Source organism: Cyanistes caeruleus, chromosome 9 (assembly GCF_971803275.1).
Source record: "Cyanistes caeruleus chromosome 9, bCyaCae1.hap1.1, whole genome shotgun sequence".
Taxonomy (NCBI): Eukaryota; Metazoa; Chordata; class Aves; order Passeriformes; family Paridae; genus Cyanistes; species Cyanistes caeruleus.
Genome location: NC_141709.1, coordinates 5916985 through 5941089, shown reverse-complemented (window position 1 = coordinate 5941089; position 24105 = coordinate 5916985). Strand labels below are relative to the sequence as shown.

The following is a 24105-nucleotide window of genomic DNA, read 5'->3' as shown; positions in this document are numbered from 1 at the left end:
AACAGCTCTTTGGACTTGGGCTGAATGTTCAGGCCCTGTTAATGAAGTGCGTGAGCATAGTTGTGCTAAAATAAGTGATTTAGATGGTTTGGATCTATTCAGAGTCTCTGGACAACATTGTTGGGAGCTGTCTCATGATGTGTTATCCCCCATCCTATTGGTACCTGGGAGATTAGAGATACCGAGTCTCAAATTCACAGATGTGAGGTAGGGCTGGTAGACCTCAAAATCATCTACTACTTGAATCTCTGCTGGATGAGCAAGAGCTATATCTGCCTGTTGGTGGAGTGTTTGGAAGGATACAGGGAGCCCTGCTTGATTTATCACTTTTTTTGAGAAGATCCTGGGCAGGAGAACACATAGTAGTTGACAGTAATTCCATTTCAAATCATTACAATAGACTAATCAGATGGTTTGGGTTGGAAGGGACCTTAAAGCTTGTCTTGTTCCACCCCCTGCCATGGGCAGGGACACCTTCCACTAGACCAGGCTGCTCCAAGCCCCATCCAGCCTCGCCTTGGATACTTCCAGGGACTTGATCTGTGGTACAAACAGACATTTTCACAGCTGAAGTTAAAGCCCTCTTACTGTGCTTCAGAAGTGTTTTGGTTTTATTGTTTTGGGTTTTTTTCCTTACTCTTTAGGATCCATCCCTTCTCTTCCAGTCTCTTCTAGCTGTTTTCTAGTCAAAGTAGTTCATCCCTGGCTCACAGTGGAAACTGCTGCTTCAGGGAGGTTTATATTTTGACTTGGTTTCCTAAGCCTGGCAGCTTTCAGACAAAAAGAGCAAGGAGAAATTATTCGTCTGTTACTTTATTTACCACTTGTTTTGGGAAATCTAAATCCAAATTTATGTTTGACTCATATTAGGGCTCTGTGGCTGGACTCTGCTTTCTCAGTTATTTTTGGCTGGGCTGATCTCACACCCAGCATGAGCAGGGCAGCCTGGGTGACAGGAGCTCAGTCAGCTCCACTTGGACCAGGAGGTCTTGGTGCTGCTTCAAGAGACTGAAAGCCAAAGGCTTTTATGCAGGATCTAAACAATTCGGAGGCTGAAACTCTCATCCTGTGTCATTAGTGTTGTGGTAGAAAACATGAGATTGCTGGAGTAAATTATTAATAGTGGCTGGGGCTGGATGAAGTGGTGCAGATTCTTCCAGTGCTCTGGGGTCTGAAATCCCTGGAGTCTCCCCAGAGCACTGGGTTCCCCGCGAGCACCTGTTGCTGCTGGCTCAGCTCAGAAGGTGCTCAGGAAGATGCTGAGTCCTGCTCCGAGGGCTGAGCTTTTTCCTAGAACATTTGAGCACCTCTGTTAGCACAAGTTCTTTAACAGAGCACACAGAAATGTACTTCCTCCATCACTGTGTATGAGCTGTAACCTCTCTCTGAATGTTTTATTGCTGCTCAGCTCTCAGGAAAAAGGCCAAGGGGAGGTACTGGTGCTTTTGTCACCAGTTTCTTTGTTACAGTTGTTAGGAATGATCTACTAACAGGCTCTCCACTGACTTTGGGCTTTGCTTTGGAGGAGACCCTGTGGGTTTAGGGCACATGGTAAACCTATGACTCTTGCTTCAGTGCAACTCAGTATTGGACCACATACCATATCAAGCCTCATGGGTGAATAGAGTCCCTGGCTGCAGGCAAAGAGGAACCAAGGGAGACAGTTGAAATGGGGCTTCCTGGAATTTGGTTGCATTCACTAGTTAGTTCTGCAGTGTGTGGAGACACCTAAGTGTGTCCTCTTCCTGTGAACCATTTTCAGTGCAACTCCAACATCAGCAGTCTCCTGACCACTGTTATCCTTTGCATGTTCTCAGTGGAATGATGAGTAGGGCCCACTCGAATCTGGATGTCCAGATTTGGCTCTCACAGCCATGAAGATTGAACCAAATACCCTCCTCAAGCCCAGCAGTCTTCAAAACACTGACAGAAAGGGAAAGGAGCCTCTTACAGCTTTTGTTTTTGAAAGCTGGCTGCCTCCAGTCCTGACTCAGATCTGCACTGCTTGGAAGTAAAGCACTGACCCCTGTTCAAAGCTGTCCCTCCCACCCTGTTTGCCAAAGGGTGAAGGTGGTAAATTCAGTAGGAAAATTACTGCAGAGCCCTGGGTGTGGAGTTTGCCTCAACTTGTGTCACAGCATGACCCCATACTCTGACAAGCCAGCAGCACACAGGATGCATTATGTCGTCTAGTATTTTTCCTATACAGATGGTGAAGGTGAAAATTTTCTCCTCTGACCCAGTGCCTGAGGTAAATGAACTAAATAGCTTGGGAGAACAGGCCAGAGTGTGAAGAAGTGAAAAAGGGGGATTGTTATTTTTAATTCCCTTTTTGGGGAGGAAAAGAAAACACCCATCAAAACCTAAATTAACTCCCCCTTGCAAACATAATTTAAGGAGACATTATCAAGCTAAAAATATGAGCAGTTTGTGAATGGAGTTGTTTTCTGCTGCTACTCACATTACTTAATTAAAACAGGAGGTGCTTAACATCCTGCTTTGATTTCCCACTGTGCACGATCCACAAGCTTTTTTGGGAGGGGGTATTTTGCTGAGCATGAACAATGAGGGCTTGTGTCCATGGTATGACTTCTGGTTAAAGCCAGAGTAAATACTGAAGTAGTGGTTGTAGTTCTGTCGACATAAGCCCCTATATGAACATTCTCACTCAAACTTTTCAGAAAATTAACTTCTGTTTGTTGGAAATGGGTTTAAATCTGAGTGAAAAAAGCTGCCATGTTACTGGAATAGAGGTGTCCATTTGGAGGTATGCTCTGGTCTGTTTATTAAACTTTTTCTGAAAAGAGTGGGAGGAATTAGAATTTTTTTCCTCCATTTATTCCTTGTTATGTTGCACAGGCTTTAGGTTGTAAATCTTGTAGGGGGTCTTTTTTCTTTAATTAATCCTATATGTTTTTAACCAGCTCTTGAAAGAGGAGTTGCTGATCCACTCAAAAAACAGGATTTGAACCTGATGCCAGGTGAACAATATTGCTGATAGATTTCCACACAGAAAATGGCACTGTGCTCACCAACTAGCTTTCAGAAAATACACCCAAAAATCCAGGCACTGCCTTAGTCTAAGGGCCATGTGGACAAGCCATGCTCCTGGTGAGCTGAGTGGAGCTGGGTTACAGTGATCCACTCTCTTCGTCCTGTCAAGTGGAGATCATTGACCAGTAAGGATAAGAGGATGGAGTAAAAACACTTTTACAGGACAGTAAAGTGGGAAGAGGTGATAGTATCTCTAGTGTGAGATGTTGTCACAACTAAACTGAAGCCTTAGCTGTGTACTTGGCTTCTTGAAATGCTACAGAGCACTACAGAGGAAAGTGTTTATAACATTGAGTGTCCTGGTATGCCTCTCAGGGCTTGAGGAGCTCTTGCTCCCAGTGAGAAATCCTGCTCACATTTTAATTAGCTTGTTTTTCTTGTGCAGGGATTGTCATTTCAGGGAAAAAAAAAAAAAAAGAGAGAGAAAAAAAAAGGGAAAAACAGAGTATGTGCCTGTTTTTCCACAGTGCTATTGCACCAGAGCTGCTGTTTTTTTCTGGGAGGAAAGGTGGACTGGACTCAGATACTACAAAAGGAGTCAGTGCTGATGCTGTTTGATCTTAAATTAATTATTCTGTAACTAATAGTGATAACTGCTCTTGTAATGACTTGGGTTGTTTGGGTTTTTTGGAGGGTTGGTTTGGTTTGGGTCTTTTTTGTTGGGTTTTTTTAACTCAAAGCTGGAAGAACAAAGGTTTGCTAAACTGCTAGTCATAAGGCATGTTTTGTCCGGGGTGGAACAGACTTTATTGCTTTTGAGGACTTTAGGGCTTCAAAATGCTGCTGGGTGAATAGTCCTGGAGAGAGCTGTCCCTCCTTTATGCCAGAGCGTTGGCTAATCCATGTCTTCAAGAGGTCTACTGGGGTGTGAATTTACCTTCTGTGTATCACCATGACAGCCTGGGCAGTAAAGTCACAGAATCATGGAATGTTCTGGGTTGGAAAATGCCAGTTTCTTCCAGCAGATTCCTTGTGGAATGTGGAGGTCCCTTCAGCTCCCATTCGCACAGCTTGCTTCTGGCTAGAGGATGTTGGCTGATGGTATCATCCAGGGTGAATTTTGTTAAGGGCTTGCTGTCCTACCCAGGAGCAGGATGGAGTACTCCAGGTGTGATGGGAAGAGCATCCTTCAGTCCCCTAATTGTGCTTAGGGAGGCAAAGATCTTCCTCTAACTCTGCCAATTGCTGCCATTCAAGTTTTCTTCTCCTAGTCAGAGATTTGGGCTTCATGAAGCAACTCTGAGCAACTCAGGAAAGAGCTCTCCATCATGGTAATCCTCTTCTCTGAGGTTGAATGACTCTACGTTTTCGTGTTGTCACAAAAATTTGTGTTTTGTTTGAGAGCTCTGGGTTTCTGTTGCACTGCCCTGCAAACAACTCCCTATCTAAAACATTTTGGGCTTTTGTTTGCACAAAGTTGAATTGAGAAGGATCTCCTGGTTGAGATGGGAGCAGCCAACATAAAACTGAGATTAGTTTGACATGCTTGTAGCTGAAGCTTCCCCTTTCCCTGCCCAGACTGCAGCAAATCCCTTCATATGTCCCTACTGATACTATGTGAGGTTAGAAGGACTGGGATGAGGTTAGAAAGAATGGAATGAGGCTTGCTGAGGGAAAGAAGCACATGGACCTCTGTGAGAGCTATGTGCTTACTTTACAGGGTCTTCGTGGTCCTTAAGGCTGGTCTGGACCTGGAAAAGAGGATATTTTGGGATGAGCTGTGACATTCCCCAGGGTGGCCACTGTCTTCTCAGCCATGTTTGTGTGATGCCAAATTGCAGTGTGCCCCAGTGCCGCATTCTTGGTGCTACTGGAGCTCCAGTGATGACCATGAACAAGAAGCCATTTCCCCAGTTCTCTGGTATTTTAGGAATTCTGGAGCTGTTCGCTGTCTGTGCAGCTGGAACATGGGAGGAAAACAGTGAGACCTGTGAAATGCGTTGGTGGCTGTGGGAGCCCAAAGAAGTGTGTGAAAATGGGCTCCAGGGGATGAGCTTCATCCATAAAACACATGGAGCAAGTTGGACTTACACCAAGTCAGCATTGTGACTGTTTTAGTCCAGTTCAAACATCATTGCAGGCTAGATCTACAGTGCAGCGTGAGCCAAGGTCTTGGTCAAAGGCAAACGCTGAAGCCATGACTAAGCCCAGCCTTGCTCTGTCACAGAAGAACAGTTAATGACACAGGAATCAGCCTCTAACATTTGCTGAACTTTCACTATTTATTATTTTTTCAGCAGACATGAATAAATATTCAACAAATAAGCCTCCTGGCTTAAGTGATTGTGGTGTTCTGATTATAAATAAACTGAAAATCCAAGTTCTCAGTTCTTTTTTACTTTAAAGCAGGCTAAACCCCATGGGAATGGTATGTTCCTGTTGTACAAACTGAAAAGGATTCATGTCATGGTTATCATCTATAGGGTCATAGGGTGATTTGGAGTGGAGGTATTTTCCTGAAATAGCTTTGGAGTAGCTGTAGGGTCTGGGATGTGGCTCCTTTCCACAGGTCCTCCCCTGGCTACGGGGAGCTCTGGCTTTGAGTAAGGTGGAGGATATTCTGATAAGTGCCTTTGGGTCTCTGGAGCTGGAGGATGAAACAAGAAATGTATAGCAGTTATGGGGAGCTTCCAGCAACCTCCCCTCAGTGATGTTTCACACTCTTCACTGTCTGCACCAAATCTTGTGGGACTGTTCATACTCTGAGAGGAATATGAAGGGATTATAAATTCCCAGTGGAGCTTGCCACAGGACTGTGCTTTCCTGCCCGTTCCAGCTAGGAAAAATGAGCAGCCCTTTCATTGACAGGAGTTTGTGGTGACATCTGACACAGCCCTATGCTGGGTGTGCAAAGCCCTGGTCCCAGGGAAGGCAGCTGGGAGGAGCAGCTGGGATGGGACTTGGCTCACTCATCCTGTGACCTGGAGGCTTGAGCATCCCAGACAGAGAGCAGTGTGTGGCCCCTGTGGGAGCATTTCCATGGGATTGTTGTCAGGGATGTGAATCTGTGCCTCCTCTTACAGTCTGTTCAGCTCAAACCTGAGGGAAAAAAAATCATTCTTCAGCAAGCACTGTGTCCCTTCCCCCCACTAATGCCACATTTTAGTAATTTGTTTCAATTCATTAATGGTTCTTATGTCAGACTTTGTTCTTTTCCCCACAGACTTTGTTCCTTTCCCCTTTCCACAGTGGTGGTACTCAGTTACCAGCTGGGGTTAAACCTCGTCTGCATGTCTTATCTTTTTTGGTGGCTGGACTGGACAGAGCACTCCCTGGTAAAGCAGGGATTTACGCAAAGTCACGAACAGAGTGCTAACATGCTTCCTTTGCTCTTGATTTGCCAGGGCAGCCACTGACCACAACATTGACAACACCACAGCAATCCTCAGGGAGTGGCTGAAGAATGTGCAGCACCTGTACCACGATGTTGAGTGGAGGCCCATGGAGGAACCCCCGTGAGTACCTGGGAGTACCTTGGCTGCACAGCCCAAATTGCCAAGGTTTTCTGTTTCCAAACCAAGAGGTGTACTAAATGTCCAAGTGCTAAAATGTGCATTATTTGCTTTCTGGAATCTGTCCCATTAAAATTGTGTTCTTAAGGAAAAAGGTGAGATAAAGTCTCTGTAGAAAGGTGTCTTACTTCATGCACAATTTTGTGGAGGAAATTTATTAAGTATCTGTAGCTGCTCTTTTTGCATGGTAAACAAAGTACATCAAGAGCTACAGGGAATTAAAATTATCATTCTTTATTTGCAGGGAAGCAGAGAAATTATAGCCCATTCCATAGTATCTATGAAATCTCTGAGACATCAAATATTCACTAAGTGCTGAGCCAGAGAACTAGATTTAATTCCATGTATTATGCCTTTGCATGACTTGGAGGACCATTGCTTTGAAATATGGTGTGTTGGGTTTTTATTACTTTAATTTTTCATTTTTAAGATCAGCTGTTCCTGTGTTTGTTCTGTTTTCAATTTCTTCCATCGAGGAAAATTACATCAGTTTCCCCTTCCTTTAGGCTTGCTTTTATATTCAAGTTCCTTACTGCAGTGATGAGGAGTGCTCGTTTTATAGACAATTTTAATCCTTTCATTTGACTTTTCTTCATCCTGACAAGCTTTGCTTGCTCTTTTTCTTGAACTTTGCCAAGTTCTGCAAAAAGCTTTTGTAATTCTTAGCTCCATCTCTGACTTTCGCTGGCGCTGTTTCAAAGTCCTGGATTTTTATTTCTCATTGGGATCTGCCCCTGAATTCCCTTCCATCTTTGTTAAAAATCCATTGCTTTTGGAGCTGATCCTGAAGGCAGAGCCATGCATGTGACTCTGCTGCCATGCTGGGGTTTGTGGGGCTGGGTTTTGGGAGATTTAGGAGCTGCTCCCGGGATGTGTTAACAGTTCCTAATAATGCCCAGAGCCCAGGCAGGCTGCCTTCATCTTCACATCCCATCTCTTCTGGTTCTGCTAGGCTGAGGGGAGCTGGATTTGCAGCCTAGCAGAGGGAAGATGAGTTTGCACCTGAGGTCAAGCGGGGTCAGTGAGCTGCAGGTCAGTTTGGAGAGGTCCCCTTTCTGCTACCACAGCAGCTTCTGCATTGGATGGTGCTGCTTTGTTGGGTTGTCAGAAAACTGGGGCACTGCTTGTTTTCTGATGCCTTCTGTGCTCATGCCAGCACAGAACTTTGAATTATTCTCTCTCAAAACCTCTCCTGGGTTACCTGAGGTGACTCTATGCTGTTTTGCTTTCATAATGAAGGCAACAATGGAACTTCTTCATCTTCTTCCTCCTGTCTCCTTCCTCCTGTCTGTCTCCTTCCTCCTTCCTTTCCTTCTTCCTTCTTTTCCTGGTGCAATAAAGCCCAGACATGGATTACAGTCACTTTTTTTTTCCTTTCTAGGTCTTACCCAGAAGAAATTGGACCAAAACATTGGCCAAGCTCCCGATTCACTCATGTGATGAAACTGCGACAGGCTGCCCTGCGCACTGCCCGGGAGAAGTGGTCAGACTATATCCTGGTAAGTACGAAGTTTGATTTATTGCCTGGCCTCAGGCAAAAGCTTTCCAGGTGCTCACTTGGATACTGAAGGCTGTCAAAAAGTTTTTTCTCCATCTAAAGACAAATTGAGATGTCATGGATCATTTCTTGTTCTGGTGAGCCAGAGACTTTGCCTTGAGGGAAGTGAGTCCTTGGCTAAGCTTGGAGCTTTCTCCAGAGGCATCAGGATTGAACACAATCCTGGAGGTGGAAGGTACATGAAAGGGTCCCCCAGATTGAACCCCCACCTGGTGAAATATAAGGGAATAGTTGTGCAGAGCAGCTGTGGGAAGATGTTGCCTTTGGTCACAGTGAGAGGGGTGTTCCCAAAGCCTCCAAGCAAGGTGAGGTATGAAGGCAGCTGAGGAGTTGTTCTTGATGCTCTTCACAGAATGAACTCGTCCTGAATTTTCAGTGATGTTATTTTCCCTAGCAGCTCCCTGATCCCTGTGCTGGCAAGAGGTTTTGTGGAGACAGGGAGGCTCTCTGCCCATCTCATTGCTGTGCCCACAAGCAGCCGCCCCCAGGTTTTCCCTGTGACAGCCTGGTGCCCAATGGAGTCAAGCTCACCAGCTCACAGCTTTTAGGGTGTTTTTTTGCTGACCTCATGGAATCATAAAATTGTTAAGGTTGGAAAAGGCCTGAGGTCTGTGAGTCCAGTTGTTGACCTGCCATGTTCATCATGTTTAAGCCACATTCTCAAGTGCCAGGTGCACATACTTTTCAAACACTTCTGGGGATGGTGACTCCACCTCTGCCCTGGGCAGCCTATTTCAATGCCTGGCCATTCTTTTGGAAGGAATTTTTCCCAAGATCCAATCTAAACTTCCCATGGTGCAGAGCCCAACCTCCCCTGGCCGCCCCCTCCTGTCAGGGAGTTGTGCAGAGCCAGAAGGTCCCCCCTGAACCTCCTTTTCTTCAGGCTGAGTCCCACCAGCTCCCTCAGAGCTGCTCCTGTGCTCTAGACCCTTCCCCAACTCCATTCCCTTCCTTGGACATGCTCCAGTCCCTCAAGGTCTTTTCTCATTGTGTGGGGCCAGAAGTACCCTAGCAATGGCAGCACAGGGGACAGGCATTGCAATGGGCCTGTGGCCACACCAGGGCTAGTCATGTGCCTCTGGCTTCCTCATTCCTAAGAAAGCATCACGGGAATCATACTGTTTCATTTATTAACATTTCTTTTTTTTCCCCTCTTCCTTCTCTAGTTTATTGATGCAGATAACTTACTAACCAACCCCCAGACCCTGAACCTGCTGATAGCAGAAAACAAGACACTGGTGGCACCGATGCTCGAGTCCCGCTCCCTCTACTCCAACTTCTGGTGTGGCATCACTCCCCAGGCAGGTGACCTCGTGAAGGGTGCTGGGAGGCTGTGTGAGTGGTGTCCTCAAGGGGCTCCTGCCCCTGTCTCTGGAGCAGCAGGCATCCTTCCTGTTCTGTAGGCTTTCCCATGTGCTGCTGTAGCCTTCTTCTGAACTGAAGCTGCTGTAGCTCTGAGGTGGTGTTAACATGTGGTATGATCCCACTAACACATAAAAAATACTGATAAACAGGTCAGAAGTTTTTTTAAGGTGGTCCCATGTGTCTGTAATGGCCTTAAAACCCTTGGTACGTAATTTCAAGCAAGTTTTTTTTTTTTGTACAGTGATGCTAATCCAAGAGGAATTTGCTTTTCTTTCCACAGATCTCCACTGTGTCTAAGTTATCTTTCTCATGTATGAACAAGATTTTTGAAGTGGGGCAACATCCTTTGCCTCGTAGGGAGTGTGTGTGCTGAAGTATGCATGTAACAGGTACTGGTGCTGAGCCTAAAAATTAGTTTCATGTTACCTTTTCATGTTGCTTCTGATCCACATAACAGCTGCATTGGGTCAGAGCACAGATTCATCTGCAGATGTCTAGGGAATAGTATAAGGATAGGGCAAAAAAGTGAATGCTACTTCCCCAAAATACTTTTCTTTCCTCAGGCAATCCCCTTTGGGTTTTTGAGGAATATATTTATCTTTAAAGCTCTAAGTAATTTTTTTATTCTAGAGAAATGCCTGTCTGAACTTGCTTTTTGACATCCACACCATCTTCTGGTAAGGAGTTCCACAGTTTAGACTAAATAATTGGATAAAAAAATAGCAGGAAAAGGTCCTGAACTTTCCAAATTCTTGGGAAATAAATACAGAGATAAGAAAGGTGTGTGGTGAGGTGTGTTTACTTGTTTCACTTAGATCTGTTTACTTCGTTTGAAAATGGAGATATAGACTTCATAGCAAAAGTATTGATTGTGCTATAAGTTTTTAAGGCTAAGTCCTGAGTCAGCCAGGTTTTCCACTGGGGTACATCAGCCCTGCTTCACAAGCTGAAGTGGATCTCTGCCCATGTGCACAAGCCCCAGCCCTCCTTCTTCAGTAGGAAGTTTCCACCATTACCAGCACTATCTGAGAAAAGGGGAGAGGAGAACCAGCAAAGGCATCATGCAAAATTTGGTTTAAAAAAAGAAAATCCTGCTGGAGTGAACATGAAAGTTCTCTCTTTATTTTTCCTTTTCTCTTATTTCTGCATGCGGTACCAGGGCTTCATGTTCTCAGCCTTGCTGTCCCAGGAGACCTGGGGAGTAAATAACAGCTGGAGCATATCCTGAAACATGGCCTCCCCCCAGAATGGAGCCATGGTGAGCCAAGCCCAGCTCCAGACAGGCTGACATTTATCTGTCACGGAGCAAACCCTGGGAGAAGCAGTGCAGCAGCAACACAGGGGAGTTAGAGTCCTCTTTGATTACATGTGATTTATATGCAGGGGACAGCCCCAAAATCCAGGAGTGAGCCACTGGAGGAGGAAAGATGAGTGTCCAGTATCTTCACTTGTGGGCATTATCAGGTGTCTGTTTAAGAGTGGGTGTGTTAACCCTTCCTTTGGTGGGAATGCCAATCACATTACTTCCCACCTGCTCCTTCCTGTGGCAGTTGGGATGGCTGTGTTTGAGATATCCCATGATCACAGTATGGTCACAGTGTATCTGAAAGGCAGAGGAAGATGGCAGATCCATAACCAGGTATGTGCACCACCTTGTGGTTCCACATAACCCAGGGCAGAGCAGTTCTGCAAGCTTTTGCTCAGCCAGTGCCTGAATGCTCATGGAAAATAGAACGTAAATGGAGCTTTAACTTCTTTTAATGACTCATTGTTTCTGTAAAGCCCAGAATCTGCTCTGGATTCAACCCTCCAGATGTCAATTTGATGCTCCAGGGTTTTCTTCCTGGAGGAATTCAGTGTATTTATTTCCACATGAGCCACACACTGTGGGTGTTGTACCCAGAGTGCTTGAAGGCTAGCAGAGCTCCAGGGTACAGGGAAATACCCAGGAGCTGACTTAAGTGCCTCTCTACGCAGAGACAGGAGTGAGTATCAAACCTACTTGCCCCAGGATGGAGGAAGCAGGGATTCTTACACAGCTGATGGAGACTGAGATGTTACCTTCACTGCAGTGGCAATAAATGATTTTTTTTGAAGTCATTAATAGAATGAATTTGCAGATCCTGCTCTCTGAGATACTAAATGGACTTTTTGCCTGTTGAATGTGGAGGATGTCATGGATGCTCGGCAGCTTCCAGGATCAGTCTGGAGAGTCTTAAGTGCAAAAAGGGTTTTGAAGAACCAGGAAAAAATAGTCTGAGGTTTGAAGCTCCATTGCAGGGGGAATTTTGCATTGGAAAGGTTGGGCTATCCAAGAGCTCCTAAAAAGTAGGGAGAAGGTCAGTCTTTACTTTTGGGATGAAGACTGTTTCTAAATACTTGACTGAGCTATTTCCAAATGGGAGACACAGAAAAAGCTGAGAGCCGAGCCCTGATGAACCTCTGCTGGAGAGTTCAGGGTGTGAGCTTTTGCTAAGGAGCAGCTTTGAAACAGGAATTTCTTGTTAACAACAGTCCCCTCTTTGTGGTTTCAGGGTTATTATAAGAGGACCTTGGAGTATCCCCTGATTCGGGAATGGAAGAGGATGGGCTGTTTTGCTGTCCCCATGATCCATTCCACTTTCCTCATTGACCTAAGGAAGGTGGCCTCCGCCAAGCTGACATTCTACCCCCCACACCAGGACTACACCTGGAGTTTTGATGATATCATGGTCTTTGCCTTCTCCAGTCGCCAAGCAGGTGTGTCCAGGGCCTCTGCTAGGGAGGGTTCACTCCTAGAGACACAGAGACCTCCACTGCAGGTTCACAGCCCAAAAGTCCTGGGTGGAGTTCCATGTGGATTCAGACCCTGTTCCCTTTCCTCTCTGGGATCTGGTCAGGGAAAACCAGCAGCAAGGGACTGGAAAGGCTGTTTTGGATTGCTGGTAATTTCAAAGGATGTGGAGGCTGTTCTTGGGATGGGGCAGTATTTCAGAGACAAAATGTGTGACTCCACCCTTGGTTTGTGTCACAGTAGGTGAACACAGGTGGGTTTTGGGAGATTGTAAGGTGGTCTGGGAGTGAGATATCTAAAGTTACCACTTCTAAAAGATCCTTGAGCAAAGGGGTGAGGACAAGAGACTTCTAAACCATAGAATCTGACAGGACTGACCCATGACATGAAAGGCTTTTCTCCAGCTGTCTGGCCTGTTTATATGCTCAGACTATTGACCTGTATCCTAGTCTGAGTTTTGCCACCCAGGATAAAGTGATGACATCCAAGTTCAGAAATGTGAAAAATGCGTGAGCTTCGAGGTAAACTTCTTTATGGAGCAATTTCATTTACTTTCCCTGAAGTCAGAAATTATATTGGCTTTTGTTCAGGCCAAGTGCTGTGCTTAACACCTCAGATCAAAACATCAATTTCCAACAGGGAATCTGGTGCTGGAAGCAGCCATTCTGTGATGCTCCAAAGAGATGGTCTCACCTCTGAGAGAGGACGTGGCCTGTGTGGGAGTCCTGAATCTGAACAAAACTTAGAGTGGGTGTGTTATTGCCAGCACTGGACTCTGCAGAGCCCCTTGCACGCACAGGAATGCTTTTAGCCAGCCAGGTCAGCCTGAAGAAAAGGAGACTCGGGTGAGACCTTGGAGTCTCTTCCAGTGCCTGAAGGGGCCTCCAAGAGAGCTGGAGAGGGACCTGGGACAAGGGATGGGCAGGATGGGGTGGGTATGGCTTCTCACTGCAAGAGGGCAGTGTTAGATGGACTATTGGGAAGGAATTGCTACCTGTGGGGGTGGAGAGGCTCCAGTACAGGTTGCCCAGAGAAGTTGTGTCTGCCCCATTCCTGGAAGTGTCCAAGGCCAGACTGGACAGGACTCAAAGCAACCTGGGATAGTGGAGGGTGTTCCTGCCCATGGCAGGGGTGGAAGGAGATGAGCTTTAAGGTCCTTTCCAGTCCAAACCATTCCATGATTCCATGATCTCCTGAGCTGCCTTTCAGCCTGGGTCTCTGAAGCCCTGAGCCAGCCAGCAGGAAGGTCTGGTCACAGGGATGCGGGTGTAATTTTGGTTCCTTAACTGAAGCTGTGATTTAGGACATGACTGTAAATCCTGGACAGTGCCTTTAAAGCCCATTAAGAATAATAATACAAATACCTGTAGTTTTTTTATCCCTTGTAGTAATCATTTAACTATTATAAAAACAGAGCTGGAGAGTGAGTCCCCCTCCCCACTTTACAGGAGCTTTACTATTTTTTCAAGTACCTTTTATCCCAAACAGAACAGGAACACTGGTGTGAATCTGTGCAGATTAAATATGTTCAAGGCAGCAGAAGATAAGAACAGCGATCAGTGAGCCAGAAAAGATTAGTTGATTAGATCAGTGCCAAATCCATTAATGTCAGCAGGTAGTAGTTTTTTATTCTGCCATTTACCTAAATTGCATCTGACAGCTGAATGTGTTCTGGCACATAGCATAGCAAGCAATTTACTTGTAGAACTTAAAATGAGAGAAACACCAGTCATTACTGCCAACAGTTCCGCTCTGCTAAAAATACCATGGATAAGGGGCACTAATAGATGAAAGCATCAGCACACCAGGTAGTGTCTGCTTTTCATTTATTTCCTCGAGGGAGGGGGCTGGTTAAATTTGTTTCATTAAAAAAAATTTTAAAAAGACAAAATAAAAAAAGACAAAGGCATTTTTTGGCCAATTGCTTGGGTTCTAGCAACTTTGATTTGGGTTAGTTAATAAAGGACCTTACCAGAACTCAGTGTAAAACAACGGAAATGGTTCCCTTGGCTTCTGTGGATGTGGCTTTTGAGTGTGTTGCCTGATGTGAAAGACAAGGTTACAGTGGTTAGCAAATCCCTGTCATCCCCAAAGGAAAAGTGTTCTGCTGATGCTGGGATGTTTCCACTGGGTGAGTCTGTGCCCTGCAAATGCACCTGTTCCAAGGACAGGCTTTGCACCTCCTCTCTGTTTCCCACCTTCAACAAGCAGTTGCAAAAGCTTTTGAGTAGAAGGACATTAAACATTATCACATCTGTTCTTCTCACTGGTGTCTTGCTCTGGGATTTTCCTTTAATCTTCAGGGCATGGTAAAAATTAGTTCTGGAGAGAGAAAAGGACTATTTGACAGTGACTTGACATTTTGAAGGTCATTGTCATATGTATTCCTCAAAGTCCTTTGCCAGCCCAGGTGCTGTATCACCTTTATGTATCACCTTTACTTCCTAGCCAAGGCAAAAGGAAGCAGTGATAAAGAATAGAATGGGTTGGGTTAGAAGGAACCTTAAAGATCATCTCATTTCAGGGACACCTTCCACTATCCCAGGATACTCCAAGCCCGCTTCAACCTGGCCTTGGACACTTCCAGGGATGGGGCAGCCACAGCTTCTCTGGGCAACCTGTGCCAGGACCTCACAACCCTCACAGGGAACGATTTCTTCCCAATATCCAATCTAAACCCATTCTATTTCAGTGGGAAGCCACTCTTCCTTGACCTGTCATCCCAGGCCCTTGAAGGGTTAGCTGGGCAGACAGTAAGGATTGGTTTTATGAGGGAGGTCACTTGCTGCCAGCCAGGGAAAACAGAAAGTGGAACTGGAATGATTTTGAATTGATTGTTTATGAAGCAGAACTTTATGGGACTCAGGTCTTGGCAAAAGTGTGTTTGTGGCTATGTAGCCACGGAGCAGTGAAATGCCCTGGTAGCAGGCCTGATTACAGTTTCTGCTTTTCTGTGATCCCCAGGAGTACAGATGTTCATCTGCAACCGTGACCACTATGGGTTCCTTCCCATGCCCCTGAAGCCACAGCAATCGCTGCAGGAGGAAGCTGAGAATTTTGTGCACACCCTGATTGAGGCCATGAGTGAGTTGCTATGACCTTGCCATGATGGACCCTCCAAGTTAATGCCTATAGAGCTCTCCTGCCAGCATCTCAGCTCTCATTCTCTTGGAAGTCTGCATCCTGACCTGTCTGCGCTAATATTGTTTTGATACACAGTGTTCCGAAATTTTCCACCACTTTTCTGCTTAGGGAAGTAATTGCTTCACGGTCAGGTCAACCCCATCCACAAAATCCCTCAACTTCCCCAGATCAAATGCATCTTTCATGTGGAAAGGGTGCTGCATGTCCATGTTTTCTTCCTGATGTCTGTCTGGCACGTGGCTGCTGGCTTTGGCTTTGCCATGTGATGCTTCCTGCTGTTCCCATCCTGCAGTGGCTCCTCATCCCAGCTCCAGGGGAGCCCGTGAAGGAGACACCTTCTGACACATGTCCACTGCAGGGTGTGAATGAGGGTGACGTTTGGGGTCTTTCCTCTCTTTCAGTCGATCGCCCTCCCGTGGAGCCCTCTCAGTACATCTCTGTCCCTCCGAAGCACCCTGACAAAATGGGGTTTGATGAAGTAAGGAACCTGTTCTCCTGTTTATTGTCTTCTCCCTCATCACCTGATCCTTAACATCTCTTCCAACTTAAACCATGCCATGATTCTGTTTTAATTCAGCCAGAAAGAGAAGGCAATGAGGAAGAGGAGAGGGAGAGAAGGAAAGTGAGGCTGAAAAGCAGGTTAACTACCCTGATCTTGTGCTGTTTGCTCTGCATCTGACTGCAGAGCAGTTTGGCCTCCCTTCCATCTGTGACAGAAATTGGGTCTTTGCTCTCCAACTTTCCAGTGGCAGGAGGGAAGGATTTCTCTCACTTAAGAGAGACACTGGAGAGCTGAGAGCAGGTAGGGGACCCAGGCTTACAGCTGAGTTCTGGCCCACCTTGGGTACCCCCAGGGATGCCAACCATGCCTGGGGAGAAGGCTGGAGAGGGATGTGCCAGGCTTTGATTGCCTGGTGTCTGTGTTATCCCCAGAGCCAGCAGCCCCTGTGTGTGCAGCTGCCAGGGTGGCTCTGGGACCGAGGGAGTTGTGGGGATCAGGGGAGCCTTTTTCATCTTGGTGTGCTCTGCTCCATCTGTTTGTGGGGCTCCTGAAGCTGAACTTGATCCAGCTGTGTGTCTTTGAGCATCTGTGTTTAAGGCACAGCTGGTCCCGGTTTTTTCCATGTTGTCCTTTGTGGCTGTGCTCTATTTACCCAGTTTATTATTCTTTCATTTGCACTGAGCTGAAATTCGTTCTGCTTCTTACTGAGATGAGGATTTGCTCCATGCGCTACAAGGCTGTGCTTGTACCAGCCTGCTTAGGACTGAAAGATATCCCTGAGCCCCTGAGCATTACCTGCAAAGAGGGCTTCAGTCCTCAGCCCTCCACCAGTCTCCTTGAGGCTTTGGATAGAGCCCTGCCCAGATATCTCTGTTCTCAGCCTTGGCTCTCTGCTATGGCAGGAATCACAGTGGATTTTCAGTGTCTGAAGTAATCACAAAAATTTCTTTACTATGGCCTTGTACTTGGATGGTGCTCCACTGATAATCCTAAACCCAGGCAGTGGCAGTGTTGTAGGTCAGTGTTTCTCTAAGACTGATGCTCCAGATGGTCATGTTACTCTGTTTGATATAAACCTAAGTATCCTGTATCTTTGGAAACTATAGACTTGGCTCTAACTCACTTTTCTTCATCCTCAAAGAGCAAGTTTCCTCCATGAACATCCATAAAACGTAGTTGTTAGAGAAAAAGCCTCTACACTTTCAACTCAAAACCAACTTCAGCTTTTTGACAAATTCTAGGCAACTTGGAGCAAACATACATGTGGTATTTTCACAAGACCTGCTTTTCCAGTGGGGCTACTGGAGAGGGGTGGATCAAGACTTCCCTTCTCCCTCCCTCCCAGCTGGGAGTCTGATGTCTTGATGTCTTTCTCTTCTACACAGATTTTCATGATCAACCTGAAGCGTCGCAAGGACCGGCGGGATCGGATGCTGCGGACGCTCTATGAGCAGGAGATTGCAGTGAAGGTAGTGGAGGCTGTGGATGGAAAGTGAGTTTTGGTTGGGATTGAGGATGTTTTCAGAGTGGGATGTACTTTATTGCTTCACAGCATCTCCTTGGGTGCCCTGACCTACTTCAAGCAGGGCAGGGTTGGCTGTGGAGGAGCTGAACACCAGTTGGATCTCCCTGATCATCTGTTTGGGGCAATTCTGCTCTGTTTCTTTCCTCCTTTGCAATTAGTCAATCTCTGTGAGAGAACCAGGGCACTGAGGTTCAGGCTAGGGTCAAAATCAGGTTAAAATCATGGATTTCTGTGCATGGAGCAGTTAGCTCCTGGGAATATTGTCTATCCTAGCGCTACAGAGCTGTGGTGCTACAGCATTAACCTTGACACAGCCTTTTCCAAGCTTGCTCTAAGGCCTGGAGCATGTCTGTTGAGGAGCAGCTGGGGGAGCTAAGCCTGGAGAAAGGGGGCAGGGGGGACCTTCTGTCTCTGCACAGCTCCCTGACAGGAGGGTGCATCCGGGGAGGGGTCGGGCTCTGCTCCCAGCGAACAAGGAAGAGGAGGAGAGGAAAAAGTCTCAAGCTGTGTCAGGCTGGACTGGGAAACTTTTCTGGACTGGGAAAAATTTCTGCTGCCCAGGGCAGTGGTGGAGGCCCCATCTCTGGGAGAATTGCTGGGTTAATACTTGGATTTGAGGATATTAGAGCGCTTTTCCAATCTTAATGATTCTATGATTCTAAGGTATGCAGACCTTTTTATAAGGAGAAATCAACTCAGAAATTTTGAGTCTGTGAGTTGCAAAAAGGCCTCAAGGAGTCAGGAGCCCATGTACCATTTAATGGTCTTAGAGACTTGGGATCCTGTCAAGGCCTCAGAAAATTAATCAAAGCCAAGCACCTGGCAAGTGGATGGTCCCACAGGAAGTTTTTGGCAGAATTAAAGATAATTGAAGGTCCTATGAGAAGTCTTCAGCAGAGTTAAGGATACAATTTATCAGTTTGATTTAGAGATGTTAATCAAAAAGTTAATTTTCCCCTGTGTTTTTGAGCAAAACAAATGTAGGAACTTCTCAAGGTCTGGCTTTTCCCTGAACATCAGCAGCATTGCCCATGCTGTGCCTGTGTCTGGCTTGAACTGACTTATTTTTCTGCAATGGTGATAAATACTCTCTGTTTCCCAGAACACTGAACACGAGTCAGCTCAAAGCTCTCAGCATTGAAATGCTGCCAGGATACCGGGACCCATATTCCTCCAGGCCCCTAACCAGAGGAGAGATCGGCTGCTTCCTGAGCCATTACTACATCTGGAAGGAGGTGAGGATTTTGGGATGCCTCGGGGTTCCTGCAGGAAGGTGCTGTGTCCTAGTTCACAGCCAGTTCGCTGTGACGTAGTTCCTGGTGCAGAGCATTGGAGCCCAGGTTTCTGGAAGTGTAGGACAGAACTGATTACCTTGGATTGCAGGTGTTCACCTTTCACATCTCCTCTTTCCCATTCCATGACCCCATCCAAAGGGGATTCAAGAGAGGTGGAGAGGTACTTGGGGACAGGGGATGGAGGTACAGGACAAGGGAGAATGGCTTCCCACTGCCATTCGGGTCATGAGGGTGCTGAGGCCCTGGTACAGGTTGCCCAGAGAAGCTGTGACTGCCCCATCCCTGGAAGTTTCCAAGGCCAGGCTGGATGGTGCTTGGAGCAACCTGGGATAGTGGAAGGTGTCCCTGCCCATGGCAGGGGGTGGGACTGGATGGGCTTTAATGTCCCTTCCAACCCAAACAGTTTGGGGATTCTGATTCATTTGCCTTCAGCTCACAGTGATTTTTATCAGGACATTTTCATGACTGTTTTTGCAGTCCATCCAATATCCTGCTTGGGGCAAGCTTGCTTAGAAGAAAGGCAAGAAGGTTTTGAAAAGCAAATGGGGTTAAAGAAACACTCCTGGTTTTTTTTCCCCTTATTCTACATCTGAGCCAGGAGCAAGTTCCAGTGGCTTGGCATAACATGTGTATGTCCCAGACTGGTTCTCCAGCCTCCCTGCCTGCATGGTGTGGGAGGCAGTGCCAGGTCAGGGTGGTCCCAATGACAGCAGGGCACCTATGGGGGCCACTGTGCTCATGTTGGAGTACTTGTGTTTCAGGTGGTGAACAGGGGCCTGGAGAAGACACTTGTTATTGAGGACGATGTGCGCTTTGAGCACCAGTTCAAGAGGAAGCTCATGAAGCTGATGGATGACATCAAGCAAGCCCAGTTAGACTGGGAGCTGATGTAAGTTTCTGCTCCTCTGGGAGGTTGTGGGCACATTGGGAGGTTGCCAGCACTGCTGGGTCATGGCAGAGGTGCAGGTTGATGCTGCAGTGCAGGCGATAGTGGCACAGTCGTCTTGGTGGCTGTTCCCATCATGACAGATCTGCCCTCTGGGGCGGCTGTTGCCAAGAGTCCCCGTGGCCACCAACCCTGTGCATGGTGGACAATGTTTTACTGTGTTGGAGATTCTGACAGAGGAACCAGCACAGCTCAGTCCTGAGCCTCAGACTGTGTCATCTTAACTCCCTTAGGAAGCCTTTCACACCTGTCCCAGCCACTGGTTTAAGACTTGGATGTCTGGTAGTAGTGTAGGATAAGAAACCTGTGAATTGAGTCAGGGATTGCTTCTGGGACTGACCCTTTGCCCTGGCCTGGCTGACACAAATAGTCTTGTCCTAATTGCTGTGGATTCACTTTGGTTCCTATCTCTTTTATTTTTTCACCCCTGAAGCTACATTGGCCGGAAAAGGATGCAGGTGCAGGAGCCTGAGAGAGCCATTCCCAATGTCCGAAACCTGGTGGAAGCTGATTATTCCTACTGGACCCTGGGCTACGCCATCTCCTTCCATGGGGCTCAGAAGCTCATCGGGGCTGAGCCCTTCAGCAAGATGCTGCCCGTGGATGAATTCCTGCCCATCATGTACAACAAGCACCCTGTGTGAGTCCCTCTGTGGCTTGGGGGGACACAGGCTGGGTCTTGCTGTCTGATCTTAAGCCAAGTCTTGTTGGTAGCCTGGTTGGTGGGGACTCCTTGTGGTGCTTGGTTTTGTCCTCCTGGCACAGGTCATAGGAGGTGACAGAGGGGAATTGAGCCTGCCTGGAGCAGGGCTTGTGGGCTGGTTTTCTGAGGCACTTGCCTGTCTCTGGGAACAGGCTTTGATTGCACAGGTGTGTGTGATTGTAAGGACGTGGTACTGGCTGTACCCCAGCACCTACCCCCACTCCCAGATGACTCTGCTCCCTGGATTGGCCATGTCTCCCAGGGACAAGCTTGACACCAGTGAAGATTCCTGTTGCTAATGGTGTTTCTCTCCTCCATAGCACAAAGTACATGGAGTACTACGAGTCCAGAGACTTGAAGGCCTTTTCAGCAGAACCCCTTCTTGTTTACCCCACACACTACACCGGGCAGCCGGGCTACCTCAGTGACACAGAGACCTCCACCATCTGGGACAATGAGACCGTGTCAACAGACTGGGACAGAACACACTCCTGGAAGTCCCGGCAACAGGGCAAGATCCACAGTGACGCCCAGAACAAAGACGCCCTGCCCTCCCAGTCGTCCCTTGACACGCCATCATCCAGGGATGAGCTATGACTGCCCACCTCCCTGGGACTCTGTTGACAGCTGAACCTGCCTCACACTTTAGCTTTTCACCCTTGAAAGTTGTAGAGCAGCTCTTCATGTGGTCTCCTTCCCACCACTCCCAAGGGCCGTGCACGGGATTGGACCAGACACCTGCCCAGGCCTCCAAGGACAGGGTGGGACACCAAGGAGAAAGAACAAGCGTTCCAGATCCAAACAAAAGCCCCGGCAAGCTTTTGTTAGAAGAAAACAGCCTAGAATTATGTTGTTCCACAATTCCTTGTGTAGAAGAACACTGTATTTATAAAGATTAATATATAGAGGTGTACAAATGTCAATGCCTTTTGGGATGGCTGTATCTGGGCTGCTCCCTCACTCTTCCTCCCTGTAGATCTGTAGGCTTTTACCACCCTGTTTGCTGAGCATCTGGGGGATTCAGGTTTGTATTCTAAAGGGATCCCTGTCAGAAACAGGATGTTTCCCCAAAATGTTCAATGCAGAGAGCAGTGCTCCTGTCGTGTCTTCTCCCCATCACACTCCTGTACAAAACCAGTGCTGGCTTCCCATCAGCTCATTTTTAATCTTGCTGCATCCCATCTAAACAGGCCTCTGGATCCAGAATGGATGTCTTGGAATGTCTGAAGTCATGGAAGCCATGCAAGTGGAGGTGGCTGAATTTATTTGTCTCTGCACTGCCTGAAGGGAATGCAGGCAGAGTTGGTCCATGTCGCATCCTGCTTCACCCCTGCCTCAACTTAGTCCTTCAGGGAAACAAAACCCCCATGACCTATTGGTAGGCCTGTTTATTTAGGTCATAAAAGCAAGTGTAGGAGTTTTGAGAACTTGAAATGTAAAAAGTTGGGTTACAAACTCTCCTTATAAAACCAAAAGAACCTACAGCAATGTTAGTCTCTCAACAGCCCAACAGAATTGTGTGTTACAGGACGGAAAGGCAACTTGCCTGGATAATTTTTCATGTGAGGAGCAAACTTTTCTGTGTTTTGGATGAGTTCTGATGTTTTTGCTGTTGGCTCACATGCCAGCAGGATATGGTGTTTATTTTTTTAAAAAAAACCTTTCTCAGAGGCCAGGTGACAACAGACTATACTGGCACAGACCCTGAACTTCTGGACAGTGGGAGAATTCCCTCCTGGAATTGCCATCTGGGGATTCACCTGTTGGCAGATCTGTGCATTGAGTATGTGTGGCTGGGGTTTTGGTTTTAATTTTTGTTTGTTTTGAATAATTACTGATCAATGTTGTGCTTTCTGCTGCAGAAGACATGCTATTATTACCTGTCAGCCGGTCTGATAATACATAGAACCTGGTGCAAGATGAGCAGCTGTTTGTGTTTTTCATTGCATGGGAGTGTCCTGGAGTGGTTTGGGTTGTGGAAGGCACCTCTAAAGGTCCCAGTCAAACCCCCTGACATGGGCAGGGACACCTTTCACTTGACAAGGTTGCTTTAAGCCCCCTTCAGCCTGACCCTGAATGTTAACTGGAAGTTAACAGAAGTCCACCTCAAGGGATTCTTGGCTGTGTCCCTCCCCCATGGAGTCACTGGCTCATTCTGTGCCCATTCTGCAGTTCCCACCTGGAAGCCAAATTTCTGCTGGTGTCCATGTGGGAGCAGATGCCCACATGACCTGGTGAATCTAGAGATGGCACCATGGGCCCAAACACAGCCTGGGTGATTCCTTCCTCACAATCCCTCTTGCTTCTTTCACAGGTCTCTCTCTTCATGAGCCCACATGTCCTGCGTGAAGGACATTGGAAGTCCCAGAGGTGTTGGTGAGAAGCTCCTGCAGGAGCAGGGCTCTGTGACCAGGTGAGCATCCAGTACTGTCAAGTCACTGTGGATATGACAGCCATGTCCCTTCCACCCTCATCCTTTTTTTTCCATGACCCACCTTAGCGCCTATGAGCAGCCTCTCCTTCCTTCATTCCTTACCCCTTGCTGTGTGCTGACATAATTTTCCTCCATCAGCATGGGGTGCTCCTCACCAGCAAACAAAGCATAGATTTAAAAAAATGCAAGGTATCTGAATTGTTTTATACCTGTATTTATCCCTGTTTTGTTTTTTTTAACTTCATTCAAATAATGAAAGATGGAAAAGCTCTGTGCATCACTTGCACAGCCTTGAACTGGAGCATCTGGGGTCCCTGGCCTCATAGCCAGCCCATGCAGCCAAGGCAGGGTGGGGACACATGCATGTGGGGATGTGTCAGCCTGGGACAGAACTGCTGAAAAGTGGAGCTGGTTAGGGAGCACAGGGAACCTGAGTTTGCTTTAACTCTGATTTCCTTAAGCAGAGTAATAGTTTATGAAAAACAACTTTTACAACAGGGCTGGGGTTTTTAGCTTGGGGGGTTTTGTGAACGTTTTTCCTTTTAGCTGACTCGAGAAGTGAGTGGCACTGGGGACTTGATGATGGCTTCAGGGGAGGGCAACAAATGAAAGATATAAGAATTAAATGCCTGTGTCCATTTCAGAGCAGACAAGGACTCAGTCTTGCTGATTGGTCCTTTACCATGTCTGTGTGTTTTATGTGTGTGTTTATACATCCACAGTTCTCCATTTATTGATATAGGCAAGACCTGGGTGCTGCCAGTGGTTCTACCCATGTTTCAAGTGCTGTTCCCTGCATGTATTTTCAGTTCCTTGGCTGGTGCTGCTCAAGCTTTGCTCTCTGAGAATTAAATGTTTTTTGGAAAAGTAGGAGCCACTTAAAACACCTCTGGATTTTTCTGGTGTTTTTCCACTTCCACGTACTTATTTTTGTTACGGGTTGAGAGGATGCCTGTACACAAAAAACTTGGGATGCAATTGTGATTGCAAAGCAAATTTATTTTATTAGTTGTGGTAGGAAATAACACATACCAACTCCTGAATTAGTGAAAAGCTGCTGAGCATGAAGGAGATGGAGCATGGTGCTCAGGCAGGAGGGGCAAACAGGCTGTTCATCTTCAGAGGGCATCCCCTGGATCGAAGTGGTGTGCATCTTGTTCTCCTCACCTCTTCCACCCCAGAACCAAGCCTTATATCTCCTCCTCTGGAGTGGAATTTTTCTAGTTACGACATCATCTCACACATGGCCAGTGTGTGAGATGAGGCCACAATGGTTCCTGATACCTACCACCTT

The 24105-nt window shown here is 46.8% G+C and overlaps 1 protein-coding gene across 1 annotated transcript in view; it reads left to right on the top strand.

The window, feature by feature from the left end:
- Positions 1–22300, top strand: part of COLGALT2 (collagen beta(1-O)galactosyltransferase 2) — a 45476-nt gene extending 23176 nt beyond the window's left edge. The window contains exons 2-12 of the mRNA XM_086842707.1: positions 6399–6509; positions 7948–8065; positions 9291–9425; positions 12024–12228; positions 15227–15346; positions 15808–15884; positions 17294–17400; positions 18536–18668; positions 19490–19617; positions 20108–20314; positions 20698–22300. Of these exons, the coding sequence (XP_086698833.1) occupies positions 6399–6509; positions 7948–8065; positions 9291–9425; positions 12024–12228; positions 15227–15346; positions 15808–15884; positions 17294–17400; positions 18536–18668; positions 19490–19617; positions 20108–20314; positions 20698–20974 (1618 nt within the window). The 3' untranslated portion in view covers positions 20975–22300. The remainder of the gene's footprint in view (positions 1–6398; positions 6510–7947; positions 8066–9290; positions 9426–12023; positions 12229–15226; positions 15347–15807; positions 15885–17293; positions 17401–18535; positions 18669–19489; positions 19618–20107; positions 20315–20697) is intronic.
- Positions 22301–24105: the final 1805 nt, after the last annotated feature.